Source organism: Diceros bicornis, chromosome 19, assembly GCF_020826845.1.
Source record: "Diceros bicornis minor isolate mBicDic1 chromosome 19, mDicBic1.mat.cur, whole genome shotgun sequence".
In the NCBI taxonomy this organism is placed as follows: domain Eukaryota; kingdom Metazoa; phylum Chordata; class Mammalia; order Perissodactyla; family Rhinocerotidae; genus Diceros; species Diceros bicornis.
Genome location: NC_080758.1, coordinates 21,512,749 through 21,526,654, shown reverse-complemented (window position 1 = coordinate 21,526,654; position 13,906 = coordinate 21,512,749). Strand labels below are relative to the sequence as shown.

At 56.6% G+C, this 13,906-nt stretch overlaps 1 protein-coding gene across 1 annotated transcript; it reads left to right on the top strand.

The window, feature by feature from the left end:
• Positions 1–8,490: 8,490 nt before the first annotated feature.
• SLC32A1 (solute carrier family 32 member 1) lies at positions 8,491–13,187 on the top strand. The gene is made up of 2 exons (XM_058562706.1): positions 8,491–9,314; positions 11,687–13,187. The coding sequence occupies exons 1-2, from the start codon at positions 8,922–8,924 to the stop codon at positions 12,872–12,874; spliced, it is 1,581 nt and encodes a 526-aa protein (XP_058418689.1). The 5' UTR covers positions 8,491–8,921; the 3' UTR covers positions 12,875–13,187.
• Positions 13,188–13,906: the final 719 nt, after the last annotated feature.

Sequence of the window (13,906 nt, the reverse complement as noted above, 5' to 3'; positions counted from 1 at the left end):
GGCTGGGCACCCCCTGGGCTCTCAGAGATCCGAGTGTCAGGGACAGATGAGTGGGGGTGGGTGTGGAGGGAATAGAACCAGTTTCCACAGCGGGCAGGACTTTACAGTTTGCAAGGTGTCTCTCTGATGGTGGGGCAGGATCATATCCCTATTTGACTAATGAGCAACTGACGCTCAGAGAGGGGTTAGTGTGCAATCACAGAGAGTGGATAATGGAACCAAGTCAGGTTTCATTTGTTAATTCAGTTGACAAACATTTATTGAGCACCTACTATGTGTCAGGCACTGCTGTAGATATTAAATATAAACCCAGAGCATTTCCAACTGTGACAACAAAAACAACGATCGCTAGATTTTAGTGAGCATTTCCAATGTCCCCGGTGCTTCACTTTTCACGTGCTGTCTCATGAATCCTCGCACCATCGCTGTGGAGCAGAGTGGAGCAGCACTCGGATGGGCAGGGAGTCTTTCTGTCTCCATCCTCAAGGTGGGCTTATGCCAAAGATGGCTCCCAAAGAGGGTCATTTGGAGAGAACAGGGACTGAGGGAGCAAAGAGATAAGAGGGAGGGTCCAAAGGGAAGGGGTGACCTCAAGATAGATGACCACATGGGCGACTCCAGGAGGTCTGATCAAAGGACTCCCATCCCGCAGAGCCTGGATGAGCTGATTCTACTAGAAGGCAGACACGCAGACACACACACACACACACACACACACACACACACACATTCACGGGTGGTGTTGTATTGAAGATGCTACCTGAACACAGGGTGAAAACCTCTTCAACATCTTTCTTTGGACTCCATGTGTAGCTGCACACAGAGTATAGTAATGAAGGTCCCACCCCTTCCTCCCACTGCCAGGACGTAGTTCTAGGACAATCACTTTTATCCCCATTTAACAGATGGGTAAACCAAAGCTGAAAGACCCTGAGCCACTGCCCAGGGTCGCTCAACCAGGAGTGGCAGAGTTGACACCAGAGCTGAGCTCTGAACCAGCACCCCCTCAGGCTGCCCTGGACCCACTGGTCATGAGGCCAGCCGAGGTGCCCTTGGTTCCTGGCAGGCAGTGGGTGGAACAGCCTCTGCCCCTCAGTGTGAAGCAGCAACCCCTCCCCCTCCTACCTCCCCTCCTCCCCATGGCCCAGCTCCGCTCAGAGCTATTAACCAGGTCACGCTGGCTTGTCCCAGTCCAATAGTTCCCTTAATTGCCTTTTTATAGCACGTCATACAACTGTTCATTACGCTGTCATATTTCCCCTCGAAGGCAGCAGTGGGGGAGCCGAACCGCGGATGGGGACCCATGCAGGTGGCAGGGGCTGTGTGTGGGGCACCAATGTGCGAAGCTTATTTTCTACTTGGTCAGAATGAATTAAACGCGTGCTTCTCACACTTGAGTAATACACAAGCCACTTTTCAAGGGGAAAAAAATATCACAGCCCCTTCCCAACAATTGACAAATTATCTTTATTACAATTTTACTCAAATATGTAGAAACACAAAGCTAGGTATAAACCGTTATCCTTTTAGCTCTATACAACTGGAAAAGCTAAGACACTGTACCATTCTCATAAAAACAAAGCTTCAAAATAACACGATTAATTTAACGTGATGGATGATGTGTTGCTGAAATGAAATCGCCGCTCACACAATGAATATGGTTCTCTATGCTTCCACATTTAGCCCCCCTCTGTTCTTTTGTCAGGAGGCCCATGACAGTTACAGCAGTATTTGGTCATCCAGGAGATCTAGAAGCTGCTGGTAGATTTTTCAGATATAAAATAATATAATATAAAATTAACCAATTCTGGGTGAGAGCTCATACACTCTGGATTAGGAAACTGTTGATGTCCCAGGAGCCTTTATCAGCTGTGCAGGGCTAAGCCATCCTGTGAGGAAGAGCCATGTGCTTCTGAAGCTGGAAAAGCTAGGACACAGCGCCCAGCCCTCCGAGGCCAGACCTCACCCAGACTTCAGTGAAATCCACAAGCTCTTCTGAGTACCTATTGTATGCCTGTTCTGTGCCCCCCACCTCCCTGTCCCAGAGGAGTTGCCCTTGTAGTTGGGAGGGGGACAAGGGTGACCAGAGTGGACATATACACTGATCAGTGCAGGGAGAATGCCCAAGAGGAGATATGGAGATTGGTTTGGTCAGTGGGAGCCAGATCTGGATTGCAGCCCCTCTCTGGAGCCCACAGGCCCAAGTGCTTCCTGGAGGACTCACCTAGAGCGCTGAGGGTATGATAGCTCTGATCTTGGGTTTGAATCCTGGATCCGCCACTACCCAGCCATGAGACCATGGGCAAGTTACTTAGCCTCTCTGTACTCCAGTGTCCTCATCTGTAAACGGACATGAAACCAACCCAAGCTCAGTTTCTGGTGAGGACCCTCTTGCTGGCTTGCAGACGGCTGCCTTCATGCTGTATCCTCACAGGGTGGAGAGAAAAAGCGAGCTCTGGAGTCTCTTCTTACAAGGACACTAACCCTGTCGGATCAGGGCCCCACCCTCATGACCTCATTTAACCTTAATTACTTCCTTAGAGGCCACATCTCCAAATAGTCACACTGAGGGTGAGGGTTTCAATATAATGAATTTAGGGGGGACGCAATTTGGTCCATGACACTCAGTGAGGCAGACTATTCTAGATCTGCATGAGGGAAGGTTTTGACCAGCAAAGGCTAACCCTGCAGGCTTCTAACTAAAGCAAGGCTCACCGCCAGCTCCCTGGGCCTCCCACCCCTGGTAATCCCACACCTCCCACCCTCCATCATTGTCCCTCCAACTTCCCCCTCTCCTCTGCTTGTGCTCACCCAACACCATCCCCCCATGTCCAGTCCCACAGTCCCTGCTGCAGCCTCCTCAGATGACAGTGAACTAACCTCAGGATTGTGGGAATTTAAGGAGGCAATCCCCAGAGTGCTGTCAAAAGTGCCTGGCACTCAATGAAAGTTAGCTCTGCACCAACAGGTTTGAGGGTCCAGGAGGTCAGACTCACAGCCCCCTTTGCGCTCCTGGAGCCCAAGGTCCTTGTCACAGGGCTCACTGGAGTCAGAGCCTCCACCACAGCTGTCTCTCCCAGTTGTTATGACTGGTGACCACAGATTCCTAAGGGGCTTGGGGCGGTCTTGCAAGGAGTCCCTGAATCCGGGTGTGCACCTTAAGCCCTCTCTGAACAAAAGCCACATCTCACACATGTATGTATGACTGGCTTTCAACTAGGTAGCAGGTGATGTGCGCGTAAAGGACGAATCCATTTAGAAGAGCTACAGGACTCAGAATTCAGGGCTGGATTCTGGCCATTGTGTATGTGTGTTTCCTCAACTAATACACTAAAAGTTCAAGGGGGAAAATTTTTTGTGATGTTGATTTAATTCAACCCCATGACTGTTTATGGAGTGTCTACTGTGTGCTGGGGACCCAGTGGGGAATGAGGGCACGATGCTCCCTGCTGCCCAGCATAATAGGAGGCTGTGTTCTCAGAAAAGGGCAGGAACCATTGGTCTAACCCACCAAGTCTGGTCCAGGGCTCCTCCGTCAGTTCCAGGCAGCTTCCGCTGGTTTCAAAGGCTACAGAGGGCAAGGCCTGGGTCCCCATGTCCCCTGCTCCCTTGGCCCTTCTCAGAGCCATCCGCACAGAAGGCGTGAACTTAGAAGCCCAGAAGTCATGGAATCCAGCCTCTCTTGCCCTGAGGCAGGACTCGCTCGTGCATCTGTCTCTGATAGGACATCCAGCCTCTGCCTGCAGACCTCCAGAGATGGGTTGCTCACTACTTCAGCAAGGAAAACTGCTAATATTTACAGTCACTAATGTATTTTAATATGTTCTACATTGAGCTAGCAGAGGCAGCACCTACAGCCTCCATAGTCCCACCTGATTTGTCCCACCAAAGGCGGAAGAATCAGGGTCCTTGTTCCAGGCATGGGCTGCCCACTCAGAGCCCTCAGCCTTGCCGCACTCTCTGCTCCCTTGTGCCCATGGACACAGCATCAGGAAATTGGGTTCTGGTTTGGGGCAAGGTGGGCATGGCTTTCTCCAGCTGTAGGGAAACCTCACCAAGGCCCCAGCTTGAGGGGGGGCAGGGTGATTTACAGAGCCAGTGTCCGTCCCCTCAGCAGGAAAAGGCACACAGAGAGAACTTGCTCTGGAAAAGGAAGAGGAGGGGGTCTGTCTGTGATCATTCAGCCCCGAAATGATGCTCATGATGTCGGCTTTCCAGGCCATTAATTCAAGGGCTCCATGCCCCACCCCCCATGTTGCTGCCTGCTCTGGGAGATAAGCCCAGTTCTATTTAACCCTATTTATTCCCCCAAAGTGGCCTCCAGCTCCATTAGCCAGGCATTTAACCCCTTGGGTACTAAAGGCATCAAAAATAAGGGGATTGATCTCATGTTGGGAGAGGGGTGAGCATTTCACCTGGGCCAGGCTGCAGTACTGATCCAGAATACAGTCGTTGCTTCATGGGGCTTAGCAGGAGTCCTGGGGGCCCCTCACCTGCTCCCTCTTGGGCAGCTCAGTTCCCTCAAGACAGTGGGACCTTGTGTAGCCCTGGGAGGAGAGCCCCCGCCCCCACTCCAGTTGGACAGCAAAGACAGCCCCAGCTCCCTCACCACACACCCTCCCAGGCCCCCCCCTTTCTTAGTCACAAGATCTGGGTTCTGGCATTGGCCAAGAGGAAGGCTGTGGCACCTCTGCCTCTTTTGTGCCCTGCTGGCTGGCGCCTCTGCCTGGTATGTCCTGCTCTGTCTCCCTGCTGCCCTCTTCTAGCATATTCCTTTTTGTGTCTCCTGGCCCCCTTCCCTCCCTTTGTTCTCTCCTCTTTTCCCCTTCAGTGATCATGCAGGGGTGTTCTTGCATTTGTGGGTACCTAACTACTGGTCTCAGTGTAAATCTGTGTGCGTGTGTTCCCATGTGTGTGTGTCAGTGTGTATGACTCTCCGTGTCTGTGCCTGTCCTAGGCCCGTTATCCGGGTGACTAGGCCCACGGGGATGGATCTACAGTGTCTCTCCTGGTTTCTTTGCGTGGCAGGCAGTCTTGGTACAAATCTTGCACGTGTCTATCTGTGTGCCGGCCTGTCCTGGACCTGTGTGTGTTGCTCTGTCAATCTGTGTAAATCTGCCAATGTACTTGAATCTGTGTGTTGGCCCTCACTTCTCTGTGCATCTGTCAGTTGGCTTGTCATTCTCCGTGTGGGACTGTGTGTATGTGTGTTGTGTTTCAACTCAGGGGGCCAAGCTGCTACAAATTCCTCTCATGAGGGGGGCCCTAGAGGAGCTATTAGGAGAATTTGGAGGTTGATGGCTTCAGAAGAGCACAGCCCAGCTCCTTACCAGCGAGGTAGGTCGTCCTGTTTGCCTCCTGGGGCTGCCTGCCAGGTCCCCTGCCCTCTGTCCTACTACTGACCTCCAGTCCTCTCCCTTCAGGTCAGCTCAGGACTGCAAGGGGTGAGGACAGGGAGGTGGGGCAAAGACAAAAGAGTGCACATTCCAATTCACTCTGACTCTTAGACCCAATCGCAGGCTTTTTCTACACTCACTGTTCCCTAAACAATGAGAAATAGTCACTGGGTATAGCAATAACAACAATAACAATAATAATAATAATAAAATAATTGCTACCACGTACTGGGCACTTAGCTTGTGCTAAGCGTTTTATATACCAGATCTCACTGAATTCTCTCATGAACTCTATGAAGCCGTTATTATTATCTTCACATTTTAGTGATGAGAAAGGGGAAGCCAAGATAAGTAAGTAGTTCAATGCCACACAGCTAGTACGTGATGGAGCAGGATTTTCCCACAAAGGAAGGGCTGCTTGGGAGCTGGCCACACCGGCCTTCAGCCTGGGAAGAAGCATTTACTGCAAACAGCAGGAAAGGAGGGAAACAGAGGCATTCCTCCTCCAAAGGCTGGCATCTAATTACAGCCAGAAGGACTGGTGTCTAATTTTGAATTTTATCTCTTTTGACAGTGAGGTGGCCAAAGAGCAAACCACACCCAGGGAGAGGGAAGGAAGGACAAGATGAGGTCATGGAGGGGACAGCACAGGAGGAGCATCAGGATTCTGGGTCCTAGCCTGGCTGTATCCTGGGCTATGTGACCTCGAGCAGGACACCTCACTGCTGGGCCTGGGTTTGCTTATCTGTACAACAAGGATGAAAGAGAGGCCCTGTCAGGATGTTTTAGAGATGGTTTAAGCATTGCACAAAGGATGATTGGACTGAATGCTCTCTGAGGTCTCCTCCCAAACCAAAGAATTGGGGTGGGGAGCCTAGACAGGGACCATGCTTGGGTCATCTCGGTGATTCCGGGGACAGCCATAAGAAAGTCACATGCATAGTAGGGCTGTGAGAAGGTTCACCGAATGAACAAATAAATGAATGACCCCATTTCTCACTAGTGAAAGAACTTCACAGCCCACCTCGTGTGCTACAGCTGTGAACATCATAGGGGAAAAGGAAAGAGAGGGTAAGCACTTTGGACCCTCCTAAAACCCACATATGAATCGGCAATGACCAACTGAAACATATATGTCATTGATTCACCTGTCAAAGACGGCATCCATGGCCATCTTTGGGTCTGGGTGTGTATGGGGGGGCACCAGGGAACCTTCGTTTCTGCCCAGATCATCTGGTATGGTACCAAAGAACTTCACCAGAAACAGAAGGGGTGGGGTAAGAACTGAGAGGTGGAGATCTTCGTCTATAGGAATGTGTAGGGAAAAGGATCTCTCTCCCCAGCATCTGGGGATTGGGGTGGAGGAGGGTCTCTGGGATGGGATACCAGTTCTATTTCAAAGCCTCTTTGGAGGAGACAATCTCTGTGTTTGGGAAGGAAGAGTCTTTGTCCTCTTTGTTCTAAGTCATGCCATGACTTGGAGGGTCTGTGTTTGGGGGAAGGCTCTACAGAGAGGTTTTCTTGTCATAGTGGCTCAGGTGGGGGAAGTGGGTTCTTCAGGTTAGTGGGAGGGTTTCTGTCTTGGGGGAATTTAAGGGGGTACCTGGGGAGAGATTAGGCACTTCACTGTCCAATGTGGTGGAGGTTCCCTATCTGGAGAGGAGCTTCCTGGAGACTGCAAGGGCTGAGGGTAGGGACTGGGGGTAGGGGAGAAGCCTGTCTTGTCCTGGCAGCTCCGACTGGCTGGTCACAGCCCTCAGGCCGCCCTACTTGTGCGCTGACATGAGCTAATCCAGAAATACTGCAAGGGAGGAGGAGATGGGTTCTCAGAGAGACAGGGCTGTGGGAAGGGGGAGACTGGGGGCCCCTTTCTTTTCCTGTCTTTCAGTTTCTCCCCACTCCCAGTCACAGCTGCTGGTCCTCCTCCACCTAGGTTGGGACTGCCAGGTCACCAACACTGCTGTTTACGGTCTAGGAGGAGTCCAGGCAGGAGCCCAGCTGGGAACACAGGCAGGGACCCATAACTAGCAGCGGACCCGCACAGAGACACAACTACAAAAGGACTCACACAGGCAAAAACGCAGGCAACCCATTAGGGAACACATATACACACAATCCAGCACACAAGCTCTGCGCACACACAGGCTCAAATGCGCACAAAACTACACATTCATAGAATAAATACGGTTACCAAATCTCACCCTCGGAGTCCACTCTGCTCCAGCCCGTAGCAATATCTGATACAGTCTTTGTCTCTGGGTCTCTCTTTTACTAGCACGCGCACACAAGCGCACCCCACTCAACAGAAACAGTCTAGGTTTTCACAGCCCCCGCCGTCGCCCTGCGAGCAGGGCCCCAGCGCACCGCGCGCCTCCGCGCCGTGGGCCTGCTGCGAGTCCTTCTTTCCTCGGCGCCCGACACCGGCGGCGCCCCTCCTCGGCGTGGGCATTCGCAGACCCGCCATGAGGCTGTCGAGAGGTGTCCTCATAAAGTCCTGACTCCTTCCAGACCCCCCAAACGAAAAGAACGCGAAAAGCCAACCTTTCGCCTCCATTCTGCACACATTTGGAGAGCGGCTGGTGGCGAGCTTCCATCGCGGCGTCGCTGGACAAGCTGAGACAGCCCCAGTGACCGAAGCCGGGTTGAACACTCTTGAGAGCGGTCCATGGCGGATACCTCTGCCTTCAAGGGGGGCTTGCGGCCAGGTTTAAGTGAAAGTGATGGGCGCCAGGGAGACAGATCGACGTCCAGACCGCCCGCACCGCCCGAGACAGGTAACTGTCCTGCTGCCTTTCTGGGCGTCTAGACCCGTCCTTGGCCAGACGATCTGGGGCCGAAAGGCTCTCGGACGCTGGAGGGGATAGTCGGGGACGCGGGACCGCGAGAATCAGCACGCTCGGGCCCCCTCCCTCCCTTCGGCGGGGAGGTGGGAAGGGCCAGGATCCGGGTTTAGCACCTCCCCCAGAAATGCAGCACTCCAGCCCCCACCCTGCCCTCAGAGCCCCCTCCTTTGCGCGCTCCCTCCCGCTGCCTTCCCGTGGGCGCCCTTCTCCTGCCCCCATCTCAATTCTCCTGTGTCCCTTCATGCCCCCTTTCTCGTCTCCTTGCCCCCTCCTAACACCCCCTGCTACGGGTGTTTCCCCCTCTCCAGCACTCCCCACCCGCCTGATTCCGAGGAGCAGGAGCGCATTGGGCTGCGCACGGGTGGGGGCGCCGCGCCAGCTTCGCGTAGCTGCTCTGACGCCGCCACCGCCGCCGCCGCCCTCCGCAGCCCAGCCCGCGCCCCGCGGCAGCTCCGCAGTGCATTCGCCGCCGCCGCTCCGCCAGCCCCGCCGCCCGCCCGCCGGGTCAGCTCTGAGCGAGCCTCGAAGCCAGCCGAGAGGGTCATGAGCCAGAGCGCCCCGGGGCGCCGCAGGGAAAGCAAGCGAAGATAGCGGCCTCGCGCCCACCCGGCCCTCTCCGCCTTGCCGCGCGTCCCCCGCGTCCCCAGCCCCTTCTGTCCTTTCCTCGGGCCCCGCCGCCGCCATGGCCACCCTGCTCCGCAGCAAGCTGTCCAACGTGGCCACGTCCGTGTCCAACAAGTCCCAGGCCAAGGTGAGCGGCATGTTCGCCAGGATGGGTTTTCAGGCGGCCACCGACGAGGAGGCGGTGGGCTTCGCGCACTGCGACGACCTCGACTTTGAGCACCGTCAGGGCCTGCAGATGGACATCCTGAAAACCGAGAGCGAGCCCTGCGGGGACGAGGGCGCCGAACCGCCCGTCGAGGGAGACATCCGTTACCAGCGCGGCGGCGGCGCGCCCCTGCCACCCTCGGGCTCCAAGGACCAGGCCGTGGGGGCTGGTGGCGAGTTCGGGGGCCACGACAAGCCCAAGATCACGGCGTGGGAGGCGGGCTGGAACGTGACCAACGCTATCCAGGTAAGCGCGGGATTCCCAGCTCTGTCAGCCCGGCACCCCCTCCAGTTCTGCGCACCAGGCTCTACCCCCAGCCGAGTCGTCCCGCGCGATCTCGGCCCCAAGACCTCCCTCCTGTACCCGGGATCTCGCCTTCCCGCATCCCTCTTCCCTCTCAGCCCTGCGCGGGGATCTACGCCCCCAGGCGGTGTCTCCCACCCTGATGCGCACCCGCTTCCGTGGCCCCAGCCGCAGGACAGCTAGGCTGAGGTTCCATCAGAGACACTTGCCCTGAGACCCTGCAAAAGCGAGGGAAACAGGAGGAGGGGAGTGGGAAGGGGTGAGGGAGAAAGAAAATCAGGATCGGAGGGGATGGTATCGCCTGGGACTCCGGAATGGATTCACAGCTGCATTCTCGGGAGGAAAGAAGAGGGGGAAATCTCTGAGGTGGGAGTCTCCTCCCCCGTCACACACGCATAGACACGCGCGCAGGGACACAGGCAGGCACACATGCCCACAGCCCCCTCCCCCACGAACAAACGCCCGGGCACAGGTGCACACGACATGCATCTATATAGACACCACAGGATTATCCTTAAACGCACCTTCACACACCCCGACGCCTCCCACACACAGAAGCACATACCTGTACACACCAGGGACACACGCATAAACCCGTTTGAACATACCACACGCACACACGCACAGACTCAGGCAGACAGGATGCCGCCCACTCTCTCAGGTGCAGCCCTGTTAGGGACATACGGGCGTACACAAGCATACGGGCACACGTGTGCCACACAAGCACATATGATCCGTGATACCTCAGCGCTGTCTGTGCACAGACTCACCCCTCTCGCCCGAAATCCCGGCTACACCGCAAAGAGGCGACCAGCTTCTCCGCGTGTGACCCTGGCGAAGCCGCCTCTAGATGCTCTGAACGGCCTCTGGTCTCCAGGCCCGCTACTCCTTCACCCCTACTCTCAACCCCCACTCCCCACCAGGCGGCGCCGGACTCCGCCGGGAGCGGGTTCGGAGTCGGTGCAACGACCCCAGGAGCTGGCGAAGGCGGGCTGGCCGCGGCTCACCCGGCGGAGGAGGCCTCAACCCTAGGCGTCCCGGGGCCCCGCGGCTTGGCCCCAGAGGCGTCCCCGGAGAGCACGGTCGTTGGGACTCAGAACGTGGATTTCCCGGGAGCGGGAGGCCGCAGCGTGGTTGCTCAGGGATCCGGGCTCTGCAGGCTGCGTGGGGCCACGCGCACTAAGTGGCTCGACCCGAGGCACCTCCCGATCCGGGGCCCGGCGGGATGGCCATGCAAAACCAGGGACGGGGGACCGCGCCCGCCTCCGTTGCCGCCCGTGCCTTCGCCCTAGGCGTCTTTGAAGGTCCCGTTCTGTAGGCCCGGAGGGAGGCCAGGGCGGGAGGCTGGAGGCCTGTAGGCTTTGGGAACCCTGGATTTCGTTAGCTTTTCTTCCCCATGTGGATTCTAAGCCCTCCTTCTAAGCTCTGCCTTCCTGATCCCACGGCTTCTGGTTACAGACTCCCGCTTAGTTTACCCTTTCCCGCAGCACTCGCGCTTTCCCCCCGTAGGCTCCTTATCCTGCTTGCCTCTACCACTCCCGCTTAGTCCCGTTCCTTAGAGCTCGGCCTCTCCGACCCAACTCGGGTCTTGCCCTGAGTCTCCCTATCTCCAACACTGCCTCTCCCCTCCTTGCGCCTCTGGCCTCGCCCCACAAAGCTCTTCGCGAGCATCCTCACGTTCCCTCTGTTTTTGCCTCCCCGTGGCTTCGCCCCACACTCAGCCCCGCTTCCTCCCTGCCCCATCTCCTTTCCCTCCCACTGCCGCCTTTAGTGTGACCTTCTCCGGTTTGGCCCTTAGGCACCCGCGTTTCTCTCATTAGCTTCCCTGCACCCCATTCCAGCCCCATCGTAAATCCCTTGCCTCCTCTTCCGAGTGGCTCAGGCCGGGCTCTCTATCTTTATCAGCGCCCTTTTCCGGCCACGCCTCCTCCAGCCCCATCTCATCTCAGCAAAGCGTCCTGCGTCTGATTCTGTCCCCAGGAACAACCCCCAAGTATCTCCACATACTCCTTCCTTCCTTGTGGCTTGACCCCACACTCAACCCCCTCCCCACCTCCCATTAGCGCACCTTTCCCTCTCAGTTCCATCCTTAAAAACATCCTTCTCCATCTCAGACTCAACACGTAGGCTTCCGATTAGACCGCCCTACACCCCCTCTCCAGTCTACCCTTAACCTCTCCTCCTGGTGGTTTAGGCCCAGTTTTCACTCTCCTTAGCGCCCCCTTCTGGCTATAGCCTTAAGCCACGCCCCCAGGCCCCTCTTCCGAGGCTGCATCTGCTGAGCGCCCCGGTCTGGTTGCCTCTCCACTCCGCAGGGCATGTTCGTGCTGGGCCTGCCCTACGCCATCCTGCACGGCGGCTACCTGGGGTTGTTCCTCATCATCTTCGCCGCCGTGGTGTGCTGCTACACCGGCAAGATCCTCATTGCATGCCTGTACGAGGAGAACGAGGACGGCGAGGTGGTGCGCGTGCGGGACTCGTACGTGGCCATCGCCAACGCGTGCTGCGCTCCGCGCTTCCCCACGCTGGGCGGCCGCGTGGTGAACGTGGCACAGATCATCGAGCTGGTGATGACTTGCATCCTGTACGTGGTGGTGAGCGGCAACCTCATGTACAACAGCTTCCCAGGGCTGCCAGTGTCACAGAAGTCCTGGTCCATTATCGCCACGGCCGTGCTGCTGCCCTGCGCCTTCCTTAAGAACCTCAAGGCCGTGTCCAAGTTTAGCTTGCTGTGCACTTTGGCCCACTTTGTCATCAACATCCTGGTCATCGCCTACTGCCTGTCGCGGGCGCGCGACTGGGCCTGGGAGAAGGTCAAGTTCTACATCGACGTCAAGAAGTTTCCCATCTCCATTGGCATCATCGTTTTCAGCTACACGTCGCAGATCTTCCTGCCTTCGCTGGAGGGCAACATGCAGCAGCCCAGCGAGTTCCACTGCATGATGAACTGGACGCACATCGCTGCCTGCGTGCTCAAAGGCCTCTTCGCACTCGTCGCCTACCTCACTTGGGCCGACGAGACCAAGGAGGTCATCACGGATAACCTGCCCGGTTCCATCCGCGCCGTGGTCAACATCTTCCTGGTGGCCAAGGCTCTGTTGTCCTACCCGCTGCCCTTCTTTGCTGCTGTCGAAGTGCTGGAGAAGTCGCTCTTCCAGGAAGGCAGCCGTGCCTTCTTCCCCACCTGCTACGGAGGCGACGGGCGCCTCAAATCCTGGGGGCTAACGCTGCGCTGCGCGCTCGTCGTCTTCACGCTGCTCATGGCCATCTATGTGCCGCACTTCGCGCTGCTCATGGGCCTCACAGGCAGCCTCACGGGCGCCGGCCTCTGCTTCCTGCTGCCCAGCCTCTTCCACCTGCGCCTGCTCTGGCGCAAGCTGCTGTGGCACCAAGTCTTCTTCGACGTCGCCATCTTCGTCATTGGCGGCATCTGCAGCGTGTCTGGCTTCGTGCACTCGCTCGAGGGCCTCATTGAGGCCTACCGAACCAACGCGGAGGACTAGAGCTTGAGGGCGAGCCCCCGCCGCGCTCCCGCGCTCTCCCCACTCCCCGCCCCACCCCACCCCCGCGAACCCCGAGCCCCGTGCGCCCTGCCGCCGCGCTTGGGAAGCCAAGCTTTAAAACATCTCTGGTTCCTAGTTCCTGATTACTGGGGATGGGGGTGGGAGGGGATAGGGATCCATAATCCATAGCGTCTGCGTTTCTGTTGTCCTTTCTTTTCCACAACACCCTGGTTTCAGGGGGAGGCGGGGGCGCATTTGTGGGCAGGGTTTTCTGTCCTTCCAGGGGGGACCCCGAGGGACCCCAACACTTTGGTCCCAGTCACCAAGGGGGGTGGGAAGGGAGGGAGAGGGGGCACAGCTCGCAGGCCCAGAAACTTGACCTTGGGGGGACATTTCACAGCCATCCAGTGCTAGGAATCTGCAGTGTCCAGCCATTTCCAGCGAGAGTGCTTCCCATTCCGGAGACATTTCAACCCTGCAGCGGGAAAGGCTGGCCAGGAAATCCGTGTCGGGTGGGCGATTTCCTTCGGCGAGGCGGGGAGGCGAGAAGCCCCGGCGAGGCCGGCTTGCCGCCGGTTTTCAGGAATCCAAACTCATCTTGTGCAATTTATCAGGTTGTGGAACTGTTCTACTGTGCGTGTGGTGTGCTCGTGGTAAATAAGATGAAATGTATATCAGAAAAAAATCTATCTCTAATTTAGAGTGCGGTGCATAATTATATCCGCAAATAAAGAAGAAACAAAGGCGCCCTCAGCTTCGTGTCGATTCTGCATTTCGCATCCCTGACCCGGTGAAGCAGATGGGGGTGGAGAAGCAGCCATAGTTACAGGAGTTACAGGATCCCAGGAGAGCTCCAGGCAGCGAGGAGGATGGTCTGCACCAAGAGGAGGCTCTCCAGGTGTTTGGGGGATGCAGGGGAAGGAGCATGCGGTGGTTTCAGTGTGTCCTCAGCCCCCAGCCACCAGGACAAGGTTTGTTCTGAATCTCTCCCCCCGGAGTTGGATCCATCTGAGAATTCGGTGGACGCTCTCA